The 22,722-nt window shown below is 39.2% G+C and overlaps 2 protein-coding genes across 4 annotated transcripts; both read left to right on the top strand.

Moving 5' to 3' along the window:
- The first annotated feature begins 36 nt into the window (after window positions 1–36).
- Window positions 37–2,875, top strand: leng1 (leukocyte receptor cluster (LRC) member 1). The gene is made up of 4 exons (XM_082148741.1): window positions 37–467; window positions 707–898; window positions 1,273–1,571; window positions 2,337–2,875. The coding sequence occupies exons 1-4, from the start codon at window positions 336–338 to the stop codon at window positions 2,548–2,550; spliced, it is 837 nt and encodes a 278-aa protein (XP_082004867.1). The 5' UTR covers window positions 37–335; the 3' UTR covers window positions 2,551–2,875.
- Window positions 2,876–3,008: 133 nt separating this feature from the next.
- Window positions 3,009–22,224, top strand: lmtk3 (lemur tyrosine kinase 3). 3 transcript variants are annotated; one of them, XM_082148734.1, is made up of 16 exons: window positions 3,009–4,341; window positions 6,492–6,625; window positions 6,814–6,952; window positions 7,063–7,133; window positions 7,728–7,846; window positions 9,213–9,300; window positions 9,677–9,825; window positions 9,962–10,046; window positions 10,296–10,417; window positions 10,601–10,750; window positions 11,154–17,562; window positions 17,652–17,815; window positions 18,134–18,270; window positions 19,151–19,485; window positions 19,601–19,679; window positions 20,805–22,224. In XM_082148734.1, the coding sequence occupies exons 1-16, from the start codon at window positions 4,254–4,256 to the stop codon at window positions 20,930–20,932; spliced, it is 8,397 nt and encodes a 2,798-aa protein (XP_082004860.1). In that variant the 5' UTR covers window positions 3,009–4,253; the 3' UTR covers window positions 20,933–22,224. The 3 variants fall into 3 exon arrangements, with proteins under 3 accessions (XP_082004860.1, XP_082004859.1, XP_082004858.1); XM_082148733.1 differs by having other exon boundaries at window positions 6,814–6,958; window positions 18,137–18,270; XM_082148732.1 differs by having other exon boundaries at window positions 6,814–6,958.
- Window positions 22,225–22,722: the final 498 nt, after the last annotated feature.

Here is a 22,722-nt window from a genome sequence, read left to right as displayed (position 1 = left end):
CTGCGTCACAAATATTTTACGTGTGACGTGGTACACACGACAACTTCCGGTGTTTACAAAGCTCTTTCCATACCATTCAGTAGGTGTATTTTTCGACAGCTGTTTAAATGTGTTTTGTTGTGAATATGGAGTATGAAAGAAACGAATCTGACATTTAACGACGAGATACACTGACGAGTTTAAATTTCGTTGCGTAGTTAGTCGACGAGGCTGTTTATTTCGAGCCATAAATTGAGCTGTTTCCGCAATTGTTGGATCTTGTATGTGGCCTGACACACTCGCTACGAACCCGCAATTATATTTGTTCGTTTGACTGTTCTCTTAAGTATTTCACAATGAACATTTTGCCTAAAAAGAGCTGGCATGTGCGCAATAAGGACAACATTGCGCGCGTGCGCCGCGACGAGGCTCAAGCAGCAGAGGAAGAACGCGAGATTCAAAGGCGAGTGGAACGCGCAGAGCAAGAGGTAACCATAGCAACCCAGCATCCTTCCACTGTTTCTAGGTTAATTTATTACATTCTCAGCCCCTCGTGAAAAAAACAAATATGTTTAAAATAAAACGTGCATTTTGTCAGTCTTTGTTGGTTTTGCATGTATCAGAATGATAATGCATGCTTAAAAATGCAGTTTGTATTACATCTACGTTGCTATCTATATTTTATGGCTTGCATTTTGAGCTGAATGTCTGTCCCATAATCCCTCAGGCCCGAACCGAGTATTTGAGAAAGAAAGCTCAAGCAGGCCTGCAGCAGACAGGGGAATGGACAGAGGATGGAGAGGCGGCGGAGACAAGCCGGGGAGCCAGAGAGATAGAACACCTAAATCTTTTTCCTCTAGAGGACTCGTCTGAAAAGAAAGGAAATGTAGAATACCTCAAAGAGAAGAAGGAAGAGAAGGTGTGACTAAAATATTAAAAACATCCTTTCTACAGTTTTAATGTTTTTTGTTGTTGTTGACAATTCCTTAATTTTTTTATGGAATATTTCTGTATTTATTATAAATGATTTATCCGGGCATATCTTATTTTTTAAATTCAAATGCCCTTGTAATCTTGCATCAAAATAACTTCCCCTCCCCCTTGCAATGACATCTTTTCTCTGATGACATGTTTACTGGCGCGAGGGCGGGATGACCTGTCACTCACATGAGATCAAAGCAATCTGTTTCACGCTTAATTTAAGATTTAGCTATATACTTTCCATACTGCCATTGTGACATAGTCTACTTAAAATAGACATTTTAAAGCTGTTTTTGTTATATTTTATTCTAGGAGAAGCAGGAACGTGCTATTGGTATTTTAGTGTCTCTAGGTCCCGCTCCTGGAACAGAAGCCACTCCCTGGTACCTGAAAGATGGAAAAGACAAAGAGGAAGAGAGAGACAAAAAAGAAAAAGGCAAAAGCAAGCAAAGCATGACTGAAGAGGAAAGAGAAAAGAAAGACAGGAAGCTGAAAGACAGTTTGGATCCTCTTAAAGAAATGAAAAAGGCACTGGCAGTGAAAGACAGAAAGCTGAAAAAGTATAAGAAGAAGGAGAAGAAAGACAGAGGAGAGAAGAGGAGTGGAGAGAGGTGTGAAATCATTTTTCTATTTCTGTCACCACCAGTAAAGCATCTTGTCTGACTACGCAACAGTTTAGTCATACTTCACAAGTCATAATGATTACTGAGCCATTTCTTGAAAGTGAAAGTGTGACCATGATTATTTGCAACCTGCAAGAATTTGATTTAATTATGTTCATATTTTTGCAAAAAGTCTCTTATGCTCATCATAGCTGCATTTAGTTGATCAAAAATACAGTAAAAAAGTAATGTTGTTAAATATTATTACAATATAAAAGACCTTTATAGTGTATTTTAAAATGTAATTAGTTACTTTAATGGCAAAGCTGAATTGTTAGCAGCCATTAATGCAATATTCAGTGTCACATGATCCTTCAGAAATCATTCTAAAATGCTGATATTACAATATTGCTGCTCAAGAAACATTTCTTATTATTATCAATGTTGAAAATTCTTTAATTAATGCATCAAATGAACAGCATTTATTAGCATTTATATAACATTAGAAATGTTTTCACTGTTACTTTTGATCAATTTAACATGTCCATGCTGACTAAAAGTATTACTTTTTCCAAAACTTTTGAACGGTAGTGTATATGCATTTAGAATTTGCTTTCAAATATTTTCCTGATGTCATTTTCCAGTCAGTTTAGAATTACTGGATATAGAAAAAGAAATGAGGAAGTATTACATAAGTTACACTCAGTAGATGCCCACTGCAGTAGTAACATCTTGTTTTCCATCCTGAAATGATTTATTTTACTCTCATGACAGTTCAATTGAGAGGTTACGGGCTGAACGACTGCAGAGAGAAGCGGAGGAGAGGAAAAGGACAAAGGCTTTACTGGAACAGAGGAGCGGAGGCGGGAAAGAAAAAGAGCACGAGCGAGTGATGGGCGATAGAGACAGACCATACAACAGTGCCTACTTTCCTGAATTGGTACGGAAGAGGCAAAGGAGAGACAGAGATCAGTTTGGGTTTTATTAGCTAACAAAGGCATTAATTCACTGAGAATATGTGGAACCGTTTTGTGATCGGACAAGAAATTAGCAGGTGCAAAGTGTGAAGACCATTTAAGATGACAGATTGCTACCTAAAAGCCATTGATCTGGCCTCTGCATGACTTTCATTGGCATCAGATGACTTGGGAAAAATGAGCGAACAGGAAAACCTCTTGTTTGCCTGTATTTGTGCTGACAGCACAAGAAGCAAATAAGCTGTTGTAAAAATGTCATCTTTTGATTTGTAAGATCTGCATCAGTTGTTTTCCTGTACAAATATGAGACATCAGCATTAAAACATGGACAAGCAATTATTGTGAGACTAAGAACATCTCTTTGCTGCTGATACTGGAGTCCATAAAATATTTTGTTCCTGTCATGTAAATACTTCATTACACCCTTGTATTGCATAGCTGGACGAAACAGCAAAAGGTCTGGTCCATATTTCCGCTTATTCTGGCAACCTGCTGCCCTCTTGCTGTTTGACCCTGAAGTAAAGCGATTTATTTTTTGTTTTTATGTGACAGATAGTGGGAGGTTTATCTGAGATTGATTAATATAATACAACATAATAACATTGTTATGAAAAAAATTATGCTACTGGTGTATTAGTCTATGATCAATTGTACTTAAAATGCATGTAAATATAGTGGAAAATGTACAGTACAGAAAATAACTATGGATTATTTCACAGACATACCTAAGAAGAAAAAAAAGTATAATATACAGTTTTGTGCAATATGCAGTCAATCACATAATGTGGGAACAGCATCTGAAGCTGACACTATAGCTATAGAATTACATACCAAAAGAAATACTAAAATTATTTGTCTCAGTTATTTATCCTTTGCCGTTAATGATACCAAGTGCAGTTAATTCATATGCTCTGTTTTCACTGAGCAAATATTTTTTTGTGGGACACAAATCATAAAGAATATAAATGCGATAAAGTATTCTAGGAGGATGAGATTAATGCCATTTGCATTATTTGAAGGCATATTTGTGGTGAAAATATTTGGCCATGTCCAGACACAGACAAAGATTAGCATGTTATTAACTTGAATTTCAATGGCTCGCTCTGTGCACCTGTCCTCCCAAACGGATCATGTCACCGCTCCGTGGAGGTGGTCCGATTTAGGGGGATTTTGATGCAATGATACCCAAGGCCACGACACGGGGGCGTTGACGTTCTCTCCAGTCTCATAAACAAACGCTTTTGTTGGCCAGCAGCAGGTACCTGAGTGAAGGGCATCGCGTAATCGTTCTATTGCGAGGCAACGTCTACCTATGAAAATAGCGAGGCGCGCGCAGCTCCACAGAGATTTTAATAGCGCAAACTCGGTTGCGTCTGACGTAGAGGGGCTTCTTGGAGGAAAACATAGCTGGACCACTTACATGATACTGACACACGGTATATAGGATAGGATATAGAACCAATAGAATGACTTCACTGGTATTTTCGACCGTTGGGACGCGATGAGGACGGAATAGTAACAGCGCGCTGCTGAGGATGCGGATCGCGGGATTAGGCTGACACAAAAGAGCGTTCACGCCGTGTTTAATTGCGGATTAAAAGAGAGCATCAGCCTTGCACAACAAGGAGACGTTTCTTTATTAGCGTGGATCCAGACGCGCGGCGGGGAACGTTGACAGTATCGCTCGGATGGTGGTTCCGTGGACCGCGCGACCATGTCACTACAGTGCTGGGTGATTGTTCTGGTCGGGCTGATGTCGTACTTCAACCCGGAGAGAGCACTGGGAGCCCCGCAGAAGGAAGGTGAGCGTGTCGTTTAGATGGCATATGTTATTGATGCGCTCGAGGGGGGGAGGAGGCGATGAGACGCTATGAAAATAAGGGGAATTTGTCAGTCTGAGGAGAGTATTTTACATTTCTGGTTGGGGGTGACGCTCATTAAATATTATTTCATAATTCAATCATATCTATCTCTATATATCTAAGACATATATGTTACGCACCATATGCGTCTATTTATTGAGCCCAGTCATGCACTGGTGATAATAAAGGTGTCTGGCTGTTATTCTGGTACGCATGTATGATTTTTCATTGTGGGCCTGCAAAACCGCTCTTCTCTATTAAATTTTATTTACATAGCGCTATTTTTTCCTGAATCATTATCTGTCCCTGTTTTAACTAATGTTCACATAATTGCTAGGTGTTAGTGTTTTATTTCGCGATTATTTTAGTAGCCTACCATGAACACAAATTTGCCAGCAGGCCCGCGTGTTTGTTTGTGTGCTCTCGTATGCAGTATGTGTAACCATATGGTCCAAGAAGGGAATTGCACACAGGTTCCTGTCTGTCAGCGTCTGGCCACTGTTTTTCGAACAATAAAAGGTTACCAGATGAATAATAACACCCTTCATGTATTCATACACCTACCTGCATATTAGCCTTTATATTTTCATAGTTCAAGTGGACGAACACCGCGGGGTGATCCTCGAATACAGAACGTGTGCCTATTGTTTATTGCAAGCGTGGCATTTGTGGTATTTTTAATATGCATTTAGGGATTTTTTTTATTTTTTTATTTTATATTTAAATTATTAACAACATAAGGTTCTGACATCATGTGATAGAAATTTTAAAGCTGTACAATTGGCTCCATAAAACATAAAGTTCTTGATTGAATATATATGTTTTACTGATAAATATTTATTTGTGAATAATAATAGTATAATAATCACAATAATTATATATGATATACTATTATACAATAATAATACTGCTTTATCACTGAGAAAAGATGACGAAAACTGGATTTAATGACATTTAGGTGTCTGTTCTTTTCCAGGAAAATGGCATCTATAAGTGTCTAAAATGAGCACGACCTCAAATGACCTGCAGTTTTCAGGCAACAGACCCTAATGACTGCTTAGTTTTAAACAGCTTTAAACATCCTCAGTCGAGACCTTGCTGTCAGTTCTGATGTGCCCAAAAATGTATTTGTGGTGCCTATGCTATTTTAGGAAAACCACGGCCCACCACTTTTAAAAGTTACATTACTGTTTTCGAATGATTAAGAAATGAGAGCATTATTATCCTCGCTATTTTAGTAATATTTTCAATTCAAACATATTTTATCATATGAGATTATTTATTTTGTGATTTGGTTAATTATGAGGTAAAATGGAGATGTACAGTAAATTCTCCAGCAATGGCATGTGTGCTTAATATTGATTAATAAATAATGAGGTTTCAAGTCAGTTGAATACATTATACGAATTATTTTAGTTTAGTGGATATTCATTCTTAGCATCTGGTTAATCACAATACCAAAGGTATTTAACCTCCTTGCCCTCCTCCCCACCTTCTCTTCTCCACAGATGGCTCTCCTAAAACAAACGGCCAAATTGAGGTACAAAATCAAGTATGGCACCTTTCCTTATGACCCAGCAACCCTCCAGATACAAGAATCTTTTTCAATGATCCAGTCCCTTCCCTAAAAAAAAAGGCCCTTCCCCCCAAACAAAACTCCAAATACCTTCCCTTCTTCTTCAATAGTGACGAGTACAAGGAATGTCTTGTATGATGACTCTCTGGTTTCTCTCCTTTGCTTCCCTTAAACCTTGACTCTAAAACCCCTCCCTAAACCCAATATGAAGGTGATCTATTCTGAGTTCCTCTGCTTTTCTCTGTACTTTCACCCTTTGTGCAATGAAAACTCTTCATTGGATTCCTGTGCTATGTTCTGAATGTAACGCTGCCCTTTTCAATTTTTCCCTGTTAGGAAAATATACAAGTTCTCTTTCACTTTCACTATCACTATCTATCTATCTATCTATCTATCTATCTATCTATCTATCTATCTATCTATCTATCTATCTATCTATCTAACTATCTATGGATCAGTCTCTTAGTATTTGTCAGGATGGATATTTAAAACTCTACCCCCTTTTTTTCCTCAGTCTCTGTGTCCCGGGACGACTTTCTCTCTCCACCCCCTTATGTGATTATTCTCATCTCCTGCTCTGGGTTGGTCTCTTTTGTTCTGTTGCTTCTCACCTGCCTTTGCTGCAAAAGAGGAAGCGTGGGATTCAATGTAAGTCTTTTTAGTGTGGGGTTTATACATGTGGGTTTTACGTGAATTTTGCATAATGTGGGTGTTACTGATATGAATCAGCATGAAACATACATTTACTTGTTCTTTTGATGTTGGTTGAATTTCTTTTTTCTTTTCTTTTATATATACAGTATATATATATTCCCACCTCCACTTTTCTCTTTCAGGAGTTTGATAATGCCGAAGGGGAAGAATGCTCTGCGGCATCCAGCCCTGTTCCTGAGGACAGTTTGTCCTCCTGTCCATCACTACCGGAGGTCTACACTCTCCCACTGCGGGATAAGAACTGCACCATCTTACTGAATGGTACAGGTAAACCCACTAACTACAGGCAATATGTACATCTTGCTCCATAACCTGTTCCTAAGTGAAAAGGTTATGAACTCTTCTGAACACACTCCTGTTGTATCCCACAGACAGCTCTCAATGTTTCCGAAGGCACACTCTCAACTACCTGCAGGAGATTGGAAATGGCTGGTTCGGAAAGGTAGACACGTTTAAATGATAAGATTTTACATGTCAGGAACAGCTTGAAATGTAACGAAAAATAATGGGATACTCATGGTGGATGTTTAACGTATCTAAGAAAAGTAAATTATTATGATTTTATTTGCGTAGCCCTTTCAGGTAAACATAAAACTGGAAGGAAGTAGTTATTGTGTTTTTTTATTAATTCAAGTATGGATATGCACTTGAATTAATGTTGAGGCTTCTGAATCAATGTGTTGAATCAATGTCCAAATATATGTGAAATTGATCAGTCTACACAAGCAATTATTATATCTATAATCTTAAATACTTAAAATATGACATTTCAGGCCATGGTCTTATTTTCCGCTGCTCTCTTACTTGATGACCATCTATAATTACACTGACCTGAATTTGTAGTCTGTTTGACATGTGTAGGTCATCCTGGTCTGTATATCCTCACTTGCACATATATTTACATAAGAACGTAGGCTTTTTTTAGTTTTTTAGTCTCTTTCGCTTCTTTTCCTCTCTTTCGTTTGATAATAATGTGCAGGTTTGGTGAAGCAAATAGTTTTGTTGTTGTTGTAACTGTTTGATCTGTCTGTTTTAGGTAATACTGGCTGAGGTGCTGTGTGACTGCAGCTCCTATCAGGCTGTGGTGAAGGAGCTGAGGGTCAGTGCTAGTCCTCTGGAACAGCGAAAGTTTTTGGCAGAGTCCGAGCCTTACAGGTCAGACAAACTGGGTTGCTCCCGCTGCTATTACCGTATTGTTCCCGAATTTAAGACAACGTTTCTTTCTTGGAAATACATCTGAAAAAATTAGGTCGTCTTATATTCGGGGTCTAAACTTTTACATGTCAATAATACACACGCAACAATAGGGAGCGACAAATACGGGTAAAACGAATGTTCTGCCCAGGACTGATAAACGCAGCGGAGTCATCAAACAACTCTCATTAAGCAGCCAAGTAATTGTGTCGGAATGTAATGTTAGAAGATGGCAAGCCGAAAAGACAGTCTTAAAAATGTTAACAGTCAAAGAAAAGCTTATCACGGTAAAAGCGGCCACTTCGAAGAAACTGACAGGCAAGTGTGTCAGTACATAGGCGAAAAAATAAATGAAAGGCTGCCCATAACCAGAGCCGTCATCCAGATGAAGGCACTGGATATCGCCAAAAAGCTGATCTTATCCACCATTGAGGCCCATCATTTCTTATTTCGGCTACTTACTGACACACTTGCCTGTCAATATCCTCAAAGCGGCCGCTTTGATGCGGTGTAAGAATGATGCGCCGTAATGGATTAGCGCTTGCCGTCCGACTTCAGGGAGAAACTTCTGTCTTTTCAGCGCTATGTGATCGGCCTAAGGAAAAAAACATTCATATCCCCCATGGATAAGATAGGTTTTGCTGATCAAACACCTGTGTTTTTTGACACGCCAACGTCTGTCAATGTGCATAAAAAGGTGAGAAATCAGTCATAGTGAAATCTACTGGAAATGAGAACTTCAGGTTATTTTTATGGTATCTATGTCATAAAGTGTTTATTTCTGAAAGTAATTAATGTTGGTACTATTTACCAGTTTTTACTTTAAATACAAAATGCAAAATAAAAATATGAAAAATATGCAATATAAAAATTATATTGAGAAATTTTTTATTTTGTTTAAAAGACAAGATTTGGTCTTCAAAAGGCCTTTTTCCAAAAGGTACATCTTGGGGGTCGTCTTATATTCAGGGTCGTCTTTAATTCGGAACAATACGGTATATTTTGCTATAGTTATTCTGCTTTTTTCAAAGCTATTAGTGGAAATTTTTGCTGCTTAGTATTGAGGCTATTTCCCCCCACTTATCTAACACTTAAATTCCTCCTGTTAGCAGTGAATTACCTATTTTTGTGCCCGTATATTTGCATTATAATAGCTTTTAATGTTGTAGGTTTCATTTGAACTTAGGACATATCCGTATACAATACCTCCTCTCAATATATATATATAGATGGCGATCTCTCTTTCTCTCACCATGTACACGTTATGTTTACAAGAATATTGACAACACAAACTAACATTTATTGATTTGTTTTTCACACCTGACAGAAGTCTTCAGCATCCGAGTATCCTCCAGTGTTTGGGCCAGTGCAGTGAGAGCATTCCGTATCTTCTGGTCATGGAGTTCTGTCAACTGGTGAGAAAACCAAAATCTCGGACACTGAGACCAATTTTAAAGATCCCTGTAGTTCAGGGAAATACAGTCATTCATGAAACACTGGCGGATTGAGTTTAACGGAACAATTTTACATAAGAATGGATTTATGATGGATTGGATTTGATAGTTCATGAATTTTATTTAATTAATTCTGCACATGTGTCATAAACAAGGCCTACTGTGCACTCAAAAGACTAAAATAAATGTAAATATACCAGTGCGTTATGTAATCATAAATTGTCTTAGCGCTTTTAATAAGACATTTTAGAGGACAAAGAATTTGATCCTATTTTCTGTATTGAATATTGATTTTTATCAAATAATGATTTTCTTTTTTTTGTGTCTGTATCTACAGGGTGACCTGAAGAGGTATTTAAGAGCTCAGAGGAAGTCTGATGGGATGACACCTGACCTGTTAAATAGAGACCTCTTGAACTTACAACGAATGGCATATGAGATCACCTCAGGTCTCTTGCATCTCCATGAGAACAATTACATTCACAGGTTAGATTGATTAAATCTCTAACCCTAAAAGTGTTCAGGAACATGTGACTGACATTGACACACAGCATTTGTGAAAATGGAGAAAGGTAAAAAAAAAAATTTTGACACATTTGTCTATTTGTCTGTTTTTCTCCAGTGATTTGGCACTGAGGAACTGCCTCCTCACCTCAGATCTTACTGTTCGAATCGGAGACTATGGCCTCTCGCACAATCAATATAAGGTATTTAAACAATTACTAAACTGCATTTCACTTCAAAGAGACTTTATAGATCAGGCCCTCAATCAAATAATGTCTTAGGTTTTTTAGTATAGACAGGTTTTTTTTGTTCACAATAGAAGATGATTTGTCAGTATTCAGAAAAGTATTTCATAGTGCTTAATCAGCATTTAGCTGCATAATGGTTTTAGAGCAACTTAGCCTCTTTTTTGAAACTTAGGTAATGTGGTTATTCATATTTAACACAAACAGGAGGATTACTATCTAACCCCAGAAAAACTGTGGATACCTCTCCGCTGGATTGCCCCTGAACTTCTGGAGGAGTTTCGTGGCAATCTGATTGTCACTGATCAAACCAAAACCAGCAATGTGTGGTATGAAAAATTATGGACAAATGTATTTCTAATGGTATTTAAATGAAGGAATCCAATAATTGCACAAAAGAAGAAAAAATTAAATAATGGAATTACATATTTTTAATTATAAAAAAACAAAATGTTGATAATACATACAATACTATTCACCTTGACATTCTTCCTTCAAATGAAAACTGACAGGTCTCTGGGTGTTGTGATATGGGAGCTGTTTGAATTTGGGGCTCAGCCGCACAGACACCTGAGCGATGAAGAGGTTCTTACCTTTGTCATAAGGGAACGACAGATCACTCTGGCTCAACCTCGCCTCAAACTCGCACATGCAGACTATTGGTCAGTATTTTTAATGGCTTTAATTAGATGAAATTATATCTGTACTGAGATCTGGAATTCACCTACAAAATGTTTAGTAATGTTTCATTCATGCAAAAATTACTATTTTCCATTACAAATATTCAAAAGTCCTTAAAACAAATGTATCTTGAGTGTATTTTGTCTTATAGTGTTGCTTATAGTGTTGCTTCTCAAGTCAATATATCTTATTTATCTTGTTTTAAGAGTCTTGTTCTTTTGATTTTCTTGTTCTTTGTCTTCTATCTTGTTCTTTTATTTTAACAATAAAATGAGACAAAAATGCTAATTTAAAACAGTATTTGTAATCTAAAGAAAGTCGAATGTGTATTATGCAAAATGTGACATACTAATATATTAACTATATTTTTGCATGTTTCATTAGGTACGAGGTTATGCAGTCATGCTGGCTACCTTCATCCCAGCGGCCAACAGTCAGTGAAGTATTTCTCCTCCTCTCCTCACTCCTCGCCGCAGAACAGGGAAGCCAGAAGAGTTCTAGAAGGGATGAGGACGAGGAGGATTATGAGGAAGACAGTGGACAAGGAAGGAGAGGAGAGAGTGACGAATCATTTGAAAGACGATGGGATGCGCTCCGACCCCCAGCTTTCCAGTCAGCTGCACACAAACTTCTGAGGGAGCGAGAGTACGGGAGGGAGGATGGTTGCCACAGAGGAAACGGAAACTCCTTCCCTCTTTTGGACCCCGTGGACAATATGATCACTCCTACATCTGAGCTTGATGACATCCTTACTGTAACAGAGACCAGCAAAGGCTTAAACTTTGAATACTTCTGGGAAAAGGCCCATGGCAGGAGAGGCTACAAACCCCTTCCTCCACCTCAACCAATACCAACACCCAATTCTGGCCACAGGCAAACCTTGGACACACCCACTGTCGTCCCTGTGATCAGTGCCCGCAGCCCTTCCCTGGCCAGCGAGTATTACATTCGTCTGGAAGAGCATACTCCCCAGGATAAATCCCCTAGTATAGGAAATGGGTGCTCGTCAAGAACAAATTCAGTGTGTCCTGGAGATCTGGAGCTGGTAGAGCTTCAAACAGGGACTACTGGAAAGGACAGACCATCTTTCAGGCAGCAAGATGGCTTTAAAAGAGGAACCTCTCAGACTGTCAGATCTAGTGAGGTAAAGGTTTTGGTTCCAAACACTGGCTTGGTTGAGTTTAGTAAGGAGAGCTGTAACCGAGTGACAGATTATGCTGTTATAGACATTGGAGAAACAACCCAAAAGTTCTTTGGTCCTCAAGCACCCATTCTTCCACCTAAACCTCGTTCACTGTCCATGTCCTCTGGCAGCCATCTACACTCACGTCCCCTGCCTGCTCCTCCACTAGGGTACGTGAGAACATACGGAGATGTCTACCCTGGATCCTCGTATCCAACAGGCAAAGTTGAGACCTCTGATTCTTTACTAATGAGTTCACTGTCGAAAGCCAACTTTGACCATTTGGGCTTAAATCGCACTCACCAGACACTGCCCCCATCTCCATCTCACTCTCCGTCCATTCCACCATCTTCTGGTTGCCAGTCCCTGTTCCTCCAACCTCAAACCTGTCCTCCACCTCTTCCTCCCCACCATAGACTCCAAAAGGGTCAAAATTACTCGTTGGAAATGCATTCCAGATACAATGCGATGCACTTACAAAGAGACCAACTAAGCTGTGACAATACTGACGAAAAGGAGTATGCTGACAGAGGCATGACACGATCTCAGTCTTTGTATAATTCAAGAGATGGTCCATATAAGTATATTACAGACAATGATCCCTACTCCAGAATGACTCGATCCCAATCCACAATTCCAAAAATTGAAAGAATATCATCCTCTAGCCCAGAGTTCTCAAAGGATGATGATGACGAAGAAGACAATGATGATGATGATGATGATTCAGCTTTCATGTCACCACACAGACCCACCAGTGGCGCAACCATTCAGCACACCAACCTGGCTGATAAACCAGACCCAGCTACAACCGAGCTTTTCTCAAGGGGGATGAAGCGAACCCAATCCCGTCTCGCCACCATCCTTCCAGCCTTATGGAGGGAAGATGCAGTCATGCAACGAGAGCGAGTTGCAGCCGCTAGGAAATCTCCTATACATTTGTTTCTGACCGAGATCTCCAATGACTCTGTGGACATGAAGGATGGAGAAAGCTCATGGGCACGAGAAAGCGATGGAAAAAAAGACAAAGGAATGCGGCGATCCCAGTCTCTTGTCACAGAACTTGACTCATCCTCTCAAGCTTGGGCCTCAGACAAAGACTTCCTGCCTGGATATGAAGGCAACGCCAAAAAGAGAGATTTATTCCTTACAGAGATTGAGACTTCTGTGTCGGATTGTGAGGATGCATATGATGGCGAAGGTGGCACCCCTGTTTCAAGATTTGGAACTACACCTCATCCTTTTGCACATCACTCAAATTTGCCAACGTATGCAGAAGCTGAGGAGGCTTTCTCATCAGGGATGAATAAGTCTCATTCCCTGCTCTCTGAAATATCCAATGAGAGCGTTGAACCTGAGCCGAAGACAGGGGAAATGACAAGAGAGGAATTTTTAAAGGAGATTCAGTCTGCTGAAACATTTCTAACTGAAATCATTACAAGGCAACGTAAAAAGGAAGAGAGTGTGTCACCTGCTCTGTTGTCTCCTGAGTATGAGTCAATATGCATCGACCCAGAATCTTCTCAGACAATACAGTTTGAATCAGAAAGAGCAAGAGCAGGAAAACCACCAGGTGACACAAAAGAAGCAATTTATGCTCAAGTCACCAAGCGGGCAAAACGGAGTGAAATAAAAGTTGCCATGCGCCCAGAAATTCCAGTACTTCAAATTGCATCTGAGTTACAAAATCTTGAATCAAGTCAGAAATTAACTCCAGCTAGTTGCTTTACACCTGAAATACAGATAGAGAAGAGTTCCCTTATTGATTTTCCTTCCTCAGAAGTAATGCCTAAAAATGGGCCTCAATTGGAGCAGATATCTCCTGTTATAAAAGAGAAACAAGATGCAAAAGAGTCTCAGAATCAGCATGACCATTTAAGTCAAGGTCCAGTAGAAACCAGGAATATACACAATGTTAATGATTCACAAAGTTGTGACAAAAATCAAATCACTGGTGATACGCAGATTAGAAGTGTAGATCAAAATGATTTAAAGGGCATGTTTGTTCAGACAAAAGAGCAAATTCAGAAAAATGCTTACAATGTTTCACCTGGCATCGATGTCATGGCATCAAATGTAACATTTGAAGAAGATGCACAAAATGAGGAACTGTCAGAACATCCAAAACAGATGCAAAAAGAATCAAACTCTCATGATCTTTCACAAAACAGAAGTTCAACAGGAGGCACAAGCTCTACAAAGGCAAGGGAATACAGTTCAGATGTGAGTCAACACTCCCCCACTGACAACAGACAGAACTTGGAAATGGAGACATCCTCTAAAACTCTTGAGCAAACCTCTTTAACTGACAAGGAACCCAGTTCAAGGACCATGCGCCATGACAAAGACACGGAAATAGCAAATGAGAAAATACTTCCAAGTGACAATTCACTCTGTTTGAATGAATCAAGCACAGATGCTTTTCACTCGCCTATGGTGCATGAACCCAACTCTGATCAGTCATTGTCCACCATGACCCCCTCAGATTCTGTCTTGTCACCTTCGACCTCTAGTTCACTGGACTGCCTCACACCTGGAGACTCCTGCTTGGGTGGAGGAAGCAATGGATGGAGGGCCCTTGGAACTGAAACACCACATCGAGATTCGGCTTACTTCTCAGACAGCGACTTGGATGGTGGAGAGGGTTTAGGCAGAAGAGGCACCGATGTACTTGGCCCTTCTCGTTCAGGTGGTGTTAGAGCTGGAGAGCGAGGAATATTGATGGGAATTGAGGAAAAGATTGAGGATGAAAGACTACTGGAGCATTTTGAAAAGGAAGTGAAGATAAATCAGGACATACAAGAATTGTGGGTTTCAAATGATTCATCTGATATAGAGAAGGGTCTCATACAAGGTGCTGTCATCTCAGTAGATTCTCAGAGCGAATACAATGCTGAGTTTATTGCCAAGTTGTTCTCCAATGGAGAGGATGAGCCAAATAAAGGAGTTCCATTTAGCAACAGCTCCCTTAACTTCCAAAACTCATCTCTAGTTAAAAATAGTGAGCTGGTCATTTCTCACACTTTTTCAAAAGATATAATGCTTCATGATTCGGGTGCTATTGATCTCACACTGCTTGCCCATATAGTCTCAGAGCCTCAAAAACCCATTTCTGGACCAGTTTGTCAAGAAGAACTCAATGAAGATTGTTCATATTTGCAAACAGCTAAGTGTAAAGAGGAACGTTGTAAGTCACCTGATTTCCCAATTGGTGAACAGTCATCAGACAATAGTAAATCTAGGTTATCACGGTTTTACAGCTTACAGTCTGATTATTCTAAAGGCATCAGCAGCCCTGAGATAAACATAAAGCTCAGCAATGATGACACCAAATGCGACCTGACCCAGTTCATCTGGTCTGAGACAAACCCTGAAGGACATACAGAAGGGGAAAGGGGTGAGCTTGATATCCAAGACACAGATGCGAATGAACTAGGCTTGAGAAACCTCTCGTATTCAGAGGAGAGTGAGGATGAGCAGGCAAAGGAGAGGTCTGAAAGTCAGCTAGCTGTAGGGGAACTCTGTTTTACTATCAAGGAATCCTCTCAAAATGCTGCAGATGAAGAAGTCAGCAGTATGGAGCTCTCAAAAAATAAACGTTCTGAGAAATTCAGCAGAGGTGCGTCAATGGGTCTTGAACTAAAGGAGAAGGAATTGTGGAGCGCCCTTGAGGAAGATTACGGTACGGTGGAGACTGTGAGAGGGGAATTCAACTGCCAGACATTTCAGCAGGGAGAACTTCACCTTTGGCCTGTGGAAAATGACCAGTGGGCTGCAGCCGAAGCTCAGACACCAGAAGTAGAGCTCGGATCAGAGCTCTTCCCAAGTTTTGGGAAAAAGGGGTGGGCAGCAGAGGAACACTTGATGATTAGTCATGAATTCTGGGAATCTGAAGCAAATGATGAGCTTGCAGATAGTGAGTCTCATCCCTCTGCTCAGAGAATATGTGAAGATGCATTTAATGATGAGAAGGTAGGACAGGCTGATTATCCACCACCTGAGAGGCTGATCCTGTCTGGTGAAGCAAAAGGAACTATATCACCTCAGCAAACACCTTTAGAAAGGCTGGACTTTCAGCAAGAGGAGAACATAGAAAATCCAGACATTGAAAATGGATCACCAGAAAACTACACTAGAAATATAAAGATGGATGTTGAGAATCTGGAAAACCCAGAGCTGGAGGCCCCTGAACAACACAAAACTATTGAAATGGTGACTGATACTCAGAATTCTGAGACGTGTTTACAAAATGATGTGGGAGTAGAATTGTTTAGTGATGAAGAAAATAAAGAGTTTGACAGTCATGAAAACATGGTAGGTGTAAGAGGTTGTACGACTCACTCTCCCTCATTTTCTATTACAAATGCTCCAACCAATGAGTTGGAACTTCTGCAGTACCACAAAGAATCTCTTTCTAGTAGCAAGAACAATGTACCAAGAGACCAAACCGAAGCTTCATGGGCGCCCGAGACTGAAGCAAGCCAAATGTTGGTTGCAGCCCTTGAAGACCATCAGACCTGCACAATGGAGTTGGCTGATAATTCTCACATCATTTCAGTGTATCCAGAGTGTCACAGTATAGAAACCAGTAGACATGATGTTGACAGTAATCACTGTTCTGCCACGATCAGTGATGTATCTTTTGAAAAAGAAAGATCAGATTCTCCATCTTTCCCAAGTCTCACCATTAGCACTGATCCAGAGCCGTGTAAGATCCACAGTAGCAACGTTCAGTGTTCAGCCCCTGCACTGATTTCAATGGAGCTTTCAGAATGTGCTGCTTCTCCATATGCAGGAGTTGGTAAGTGTCAAGGTCCAAGTAGTTTCCCGAATACAGTACACCACATAGAAATCAAGACAAGTTCAAGTCTGTTCTGTTCCACAAATCAAACATCTACCAAAGGACATGAGGAGCCATCGGGATGTTCTGAGGATGCTAACTGTTTAGATCAGTCTCTTGAAGAACTTGCAGCTAGTACAACCACTCAAAGCAAAGGTATCACTGCAAACCTGGGACAAAAACTGCACATGTCACTCATGAAAGAAAACCACATTCACCCAGAATCAAATGCTTTACAGGAGGACGACAGAAATGGCCTGTCACAGAAAGCGGCCCATCCACCTCTCTCCCAGTGTTCTCTGAACTCCATCCCAGAGTTGTTGATCTCTGAGTGGAAGGACTTGGATGAGGAGCCTCTGGAGGATTTTGAAAAACTAGAGCAGCTGTGCTGCATTTCTGGGGATGAAGAAAACCTTGGAGAACTGTTTTTAGGAAACTTAGATCTGCTTGAATCTTTAAAGAGAAATCCAGAGCAAAGAACAAGTGGTGCTGGTGGTATAATAAACCAGGATGACTCAGCAGATTCAGAGAGGAAGACAAGAGTAGAGCTAAAAGAGGAAGTTGATGGGATATCGAAAAGTACCATGGCTGTCTTGCAACACTCAGAGCAATATGAAAACATTTCTCCAAATTTTCCAGGAGAAACTCAGCAATCAGTGGAGAAGGGAACAGGGCAACATATGCCAACGCCTCTCTCTATCCATTCTACAGATGGTTCCAAAGGGCAGAGGTCACTCTCAAAAATGCAGACAAAAAGTGGACTGATGATGCAGGTGAGTAAAAATTACACTAAAATGAACTGTACTCTATTGATGCTCTGCTATTTCTGAAACCTTTTGTCTTTGTGCAATAATTTTTTCAGGTTTGTGAGGAGAGACTTCAGTACTCTCTTTGTGAAAATGTTCAAACCAATGTCCTGTGGGGTTCTACGGTTAGTGACAGCGTAATTCTACACCCTTGGGGAGCCTCTACCACTTCGTCCTCTGAAGAAAGTGTTTCAAGGGAAGATTTCCAGGACAATGAGAGGTGTGGTTATTGCTACAGGAACACTAATAAAAAATAAATGAGTGATGAATTGAGCAGAGAACACTATTTTAATGCAATTTTCACTGTCTGGAAATAACATTTATAAAACAAATCCTAGTCAGATTTTCTGTATTTAATCAATGTAAACTTTAGAGCATGTGATCTTAGCTCTAATCTCCTCATGGCATAAGTCTCATCATGGCTTTTAATGTAACCACAGTCTTTGCTTTAGATTTATTATTAACTGAATGCTTTTCTTGGTTAAATGAGGTAAAAACCAGCCTTCATCTTAAATTCATCGTAAATTATCTATTTTAGCAGCAAAGAAGAGACCCCACCCTCCTCTCCCTCAGTGTCTGTGAGTGAATCTGCTGAAACACAGACAGAAGAACTGACTGTGCTTGAACAGCCTGAGGTTACTTCCTCTCTACCTGCTGCAAATCAAGCAATGAAAGGTACTGTGAGCTGAAAGCACTCGAAATTTTTTCATTTGGATTTGTGTTAATTTAGTGTTTTGCATTTTATGTGCTGTTTACAATTTTAAATATAATTGTTTTATGTTAAATATATATATATATATATACAGATTAGGGATGCACCGAATCCAGATTTTTGGGGTTCGGCCGAATACCGAATCCACTGGTTAGGATTCTGCCGAATCCGAAACCGAATACCGAATCCTACTCCCATCCTCAGTCCATTAACACAGTAAACACATTAATGAAGTAAACAACGTCCACAGCAGTGTATTTTTCATTTTTTATTTTATTTTAACTGTAAGTGCAAAAAATTATTTTGACAATTACCATAAGCCTATGTTTACCCTATCTCAAGATCCAATCAATATAACTCGTATTCTTTCGGATGTTTCATACGCAAATGTTTTAACAGCGGCGATGTTGTGTATTTTTTAGGGTCCTTGCCACCACGAGACAAATCGGCATTGCTAATTGAACATGTAGCTCGACTTGAATCGCCTTCTTTTGACTGAAAGTACTGCCAAACAACACTTTTTCTGCTCACGAGTTCCATTTTCACTTTCTCACAGCCTACTGCATTCGAACGGTCCACCTACGTATACACCTTCCCTTAATCAACGTCGGCGTGACGTCGACCAGCGTAGCGCGCGTAGTGCAAGCCTAGGATTTGGTTTCGGTGGAAAAAAAATCTAAGGTTCGGCAGAAACTGAACCCCGTCAAAAAGCCCAATATTCGTCAGAATCCGAAGCCGAATCCTGGATTCGGTGCATCCCTAATACAGATATATAGATACCACCGTCTTTGATATTTATCTTTCATCTTTCCCTCTCCACTGTACCATCAACCCCTGTTCCAGCTAAGCTGGCCCGTCTCTCCTTATCCCTCCCTCCGCTTTCTCTCTCTCTTCCTCTCTCACCGAATACCAAAGGAGGATTCTGGGAAGGGGGGGAGCATAGAGGGGGGAGGAGAAGGACTGCATCAGCAGGTAGCGATCCAGATGAAGATGAAGAAGAGGAACAGGAAGATGAGTCTCCAAGGCGTGTCATCGTTGTCACAGAAACAGATGTTGACAAGAGAGTGGGTTTACGTAGTTTGCTGAAATCGCCAAAGGAACCCGTGGACAAAGAGAACCGTGACCGTGGGAGGAATGTGTCATTTTTTGATGATGTCACAGTCTATCTTTTCGATCAGGTATGTCAAGGGTATTTATACAGAAAAGCATCAAGTACCTTCAATGACAAGGTTTCACATTGTTAAACATTGTGTGTTTTGTTACTATTCTGTATCTTAAAACTCTTCATGCCAGGAAACTCCAACCAATGAACTTAGCTCTGGATCTACTTGTTCATCTCCCCATGGAAAGCCCCCCAGCACTGATGGTTTTGGTAAGTGTATAGACCATTTGGGTGTTTGCAAACAGCAATGACGTGTTTTATGGGCGGTGGAAAAAATTACAGTTCTGTAGCAGGAGTCTATGAAAGCCATGGAATTAAAGAGTAAAACAATAAATTTCACAATTCTATTTCTAATTCTATTCCGAGTTTATATCTCACAATTCTGAAAAGAAAAATCTGAATTGCGAGATATGAACTTGATATTTTGCCATTTTTCCTCAGAATTGTGTTTATATCACTCAATTCACTCAAGACTTTTTTCTTGTCAGAATTGTGATATAAATTTGCAATTGCAAGTTATAAAGTCCAAATTGGGAGATGTAAACTAGCAATTGCGAGAAAAAAAGTCTGAATTGTGAAATACAAATGTCATAGGTATATAAATGTAATCTCTTTAAAATGTTATAGGTTTAAATATTATTTTATGCTGTAACTGTAGGGTTAATACAATCATGCCCCCCATGAACTGCATATGCGAATATTATGTAGATCTAGTGTTTACATCATGTTCATGCTTTAAATAATACTGTAAATAATAGCACAGGTTTCATCAGTCTGGTCTGTCCGTTTAATGAAGACCATCTTTTTTTGCATTCCGATTCTGACATCCAAAGGCCCAACAACACATTTTTCTCTTATTCCGTGGATTTCGCCCATTTTCCTTCCTTTGTTACCACTGTTTTTCTGCCACCACAATGCGCTCACAGCTGCAGTGACGTAACTGTGACGTCTGCCCCCAAATGGTCTATTCAGCAGAAGATATAATAATTTGGGCCTGATTTGCGTAAAGCAAATGTAAAACTTGTGATTGTGCGAAAAGAGTAAAATTCATGTGATCATTTGACAATATCAGTATCACAAACATGGATTTTTATATTAAAAAAATTTAAACCAGCAATGCTTTTTGCTCATTCCAGACTCATCTGTCTGCATCTCCACCGTTTTAAGTTGCGATGAACTGCCTTGTGCGAGGCTGTTGCACAATTCATATTAGCTGCAGTTAATAGTACTAATAAACATATCTATCTTTTATAAAAATCTTCAGAGTACACCTATTACACTTCTAAGATCACATTTTGTCAGATTGTTTTCTTTCTTTCTTTCTTTCTTTTCCAGGATCAGGCAGCCACAAGGCATCAAAAAGTAAAGACCATGTAGTGAAGTCAAGGTCTCCAACCGGAGTCACTTCTGGCTCATCATCAAGGTTTACAGTAAGCCCTGCCGATGATCCACATTTAGTGTGACAGAAAACTGTTCCCTAAACAACATCTGGACAAAATGAACCCCCCTGGAGTGAATGAGTGGCCCCCGTTGTCATCGGTAACTATGACGACTCCTGGAGGTTATTTTTTTAACTGCGAGAAAAAGAAGGGCTCCCGTTTCAAAAGGCTGGAGGCGGTCCAGGTTTTACTCACTGCAGCAGCTGGAGTGGTAAATCCACAAATTGAAAGTACCTTCCAAAACAGCCAAAAACCTTGGAGCTCTGTAAAATCTGACATGTACTTTTCGGCTATGCAATGGGAGTCTTATTATGTACCAGCTTAACTGTTCTATTTTCATGGCTTCTTGAAGTACGTTTGTATTTTATTCCCCTTAAATGAAGGGGGCGCACTTTCTCTGACCAGTACCTGTCTATTTGTGTGCTTAGAAATATTGACATTGTAAATTTGTTCTCATTGCAGTCAGGCATTCTTGTAGTTTGTGATTGAGGGGGGAATTGTCTCTCCAAAGCACAGCAGTGCAGTTCTCATTTAGCATTTGTACAAACTAAAAATTGAATTGCAACAGAATACAAACTCATTTTAAAAACATTTATTTTAAATGTATTCTTAGGATGCACGAAAAAATAAAACTGCAACTGTTGTTTTATACTGTATTTTTTATTGCAGATGTTTACTTGTTTGTTTATTTATTCTGCATTTGTTTTTTATTTAAATATATGTTTGTCTGTTGGCCTAATTCACTTTATAAGTTTAAGTAAACTGGATATTTACTTTGTATCAAATTATTTTGGATTTATGGCATTTAATAACCGCCTCAACAAACATATATCTTTGCATAGGTATAAACACTGAAATGTTTTCTCTAATTTAGCTATTTCTAGATGTCAGTCTGTATCTAGTTGTCCTATGATGTGTCTCTCTGCAGGTGTTATTTTCTAATAATGTATTTGACATTAGCTTTTCCTTTATTCATTTTTGAAGCAGTAATTATTGCTTGGCATGAAAAAAGAGAAATCAGCATACATGACTATTAATTGACTTATTTATTCATTCATTTTAGTTTTCAATCTTATCATTCATTCAGATGTCTGAGGTAATCCAGATCATGACATCACGTTCAGCATCTGTTTCATTTAGAGGTTTCATATTCTGTATGAAGCTGAGGGAGTGAAAATAACATGGAAACTGTGAAACATTTATTGAACTGTTTGATGACAATAAATTGTTCTGTCTTATAATATCTGTGTAAAATATTGCTTTACTAACTTTAATATAATATTACAATTATGCATTTTCTATAATATAACTTAAACTGGCATTAAAATAATGATTAGTATCATGAAATGTGTGTACTCATTGGCACATTTCACAATACTGTACACTATCCAATGAAGCAAAAATCCTGTGTCTATTGTTGTGTGGCCTATTAGATATGTTTATAAACTATTATCTAGCATAAAATTTGTTGAAAAAATAGTACAATTATTTTTTTAACTATCATGAACATGAAATATTGTATAGATATGTCACACATTTTGCAAGCAGCTGTTATGATTTTATCCCATCACAACAAAAAAGGAGAAAAACATTACTAAAAGTATGGCACTCTAGAAAAATCATTAAGAAAATGACCTCATTCTATTTCCTCAGTTTCTTAGTTTACACAAACTGAATTTCATGCACAAACATTTAATACGTTTTTTGTTTTTTTTTATCATTATTTTGTTTACTTTTTGTTTATTTCTAGAAAATGTATTAGATTCAAGAAAATAGATTAGGGGGTTTAAAAGTGTATTTATGTTAGATGTCCC

Source organism: Leuciscus leuciscus (assembly GCF_965113295.1).
Source record: "Leuciscus leuciscus genome assembly, chromosome: 20".
Taxonomy (NCBI): Eukaryota; Metazoa; Chordata; class Actinopteri; order Cypriniformes; family Leuciscidae; genus Leuciscus; species Leuciscus leuciscus.
The sequence above is the reverse complement of the archived record's forward strand: the minus strand, read 5'-3'. Positions and strand labels throughout refer to the sequence as shown.

What these genes read in the sequence shown, in the direction of transcription:
- leng1 (XM_082148741.1), top strand. Translation starts at nt 336, where the DNA reads ATGAACATTTTGCCTAAAAAGAGCTGGCATGTGCGCAATAAGGACAAC. An exon ending in TGGAACGCGCAGAGCAAGAG is followed by an intron (nt 468 to 706) that starts GTAACCATAGCA and finishes ATAATCCCTCAG; the next exon opens with GCCCGAACCGAGTATTTGAG. An exon ending in AAGAGAAGAAGGAAGAGAAG is followed by an intron (nt 899 to 1,272) that starts GTGTGACTAAAA and finishes ATTTTATTCTAG; the next exon opens with GAGAAGCAGGAACGTGCTAT.
- lmtk3 (XM_082148732.1), top strand. Translation starts at nt 4,254, where the DNA reads ATGTCACTACAGTGCTGGGTGATTGTTCTGGTCGGGCTGATGTCGTAC. An exon ending in GAAATGGCTGGTTCGGAAAG is followed by an intron (nt 7,134 to 7,727) that starts GTAGACACGTTT and finishes TGTCTGTTTTAG; the next exon opens with GTAATACTGGCTGAGGTGCT. An exon ending in AAAGTGGACTGATGATGCAG is followed by an intron (nt 17,563 to 17,651) that starts GTGAGTAAAAAT and finishes TAATTTTTTCAG; the next exon opens with GTTTGTGAGGAGAGACTTCA.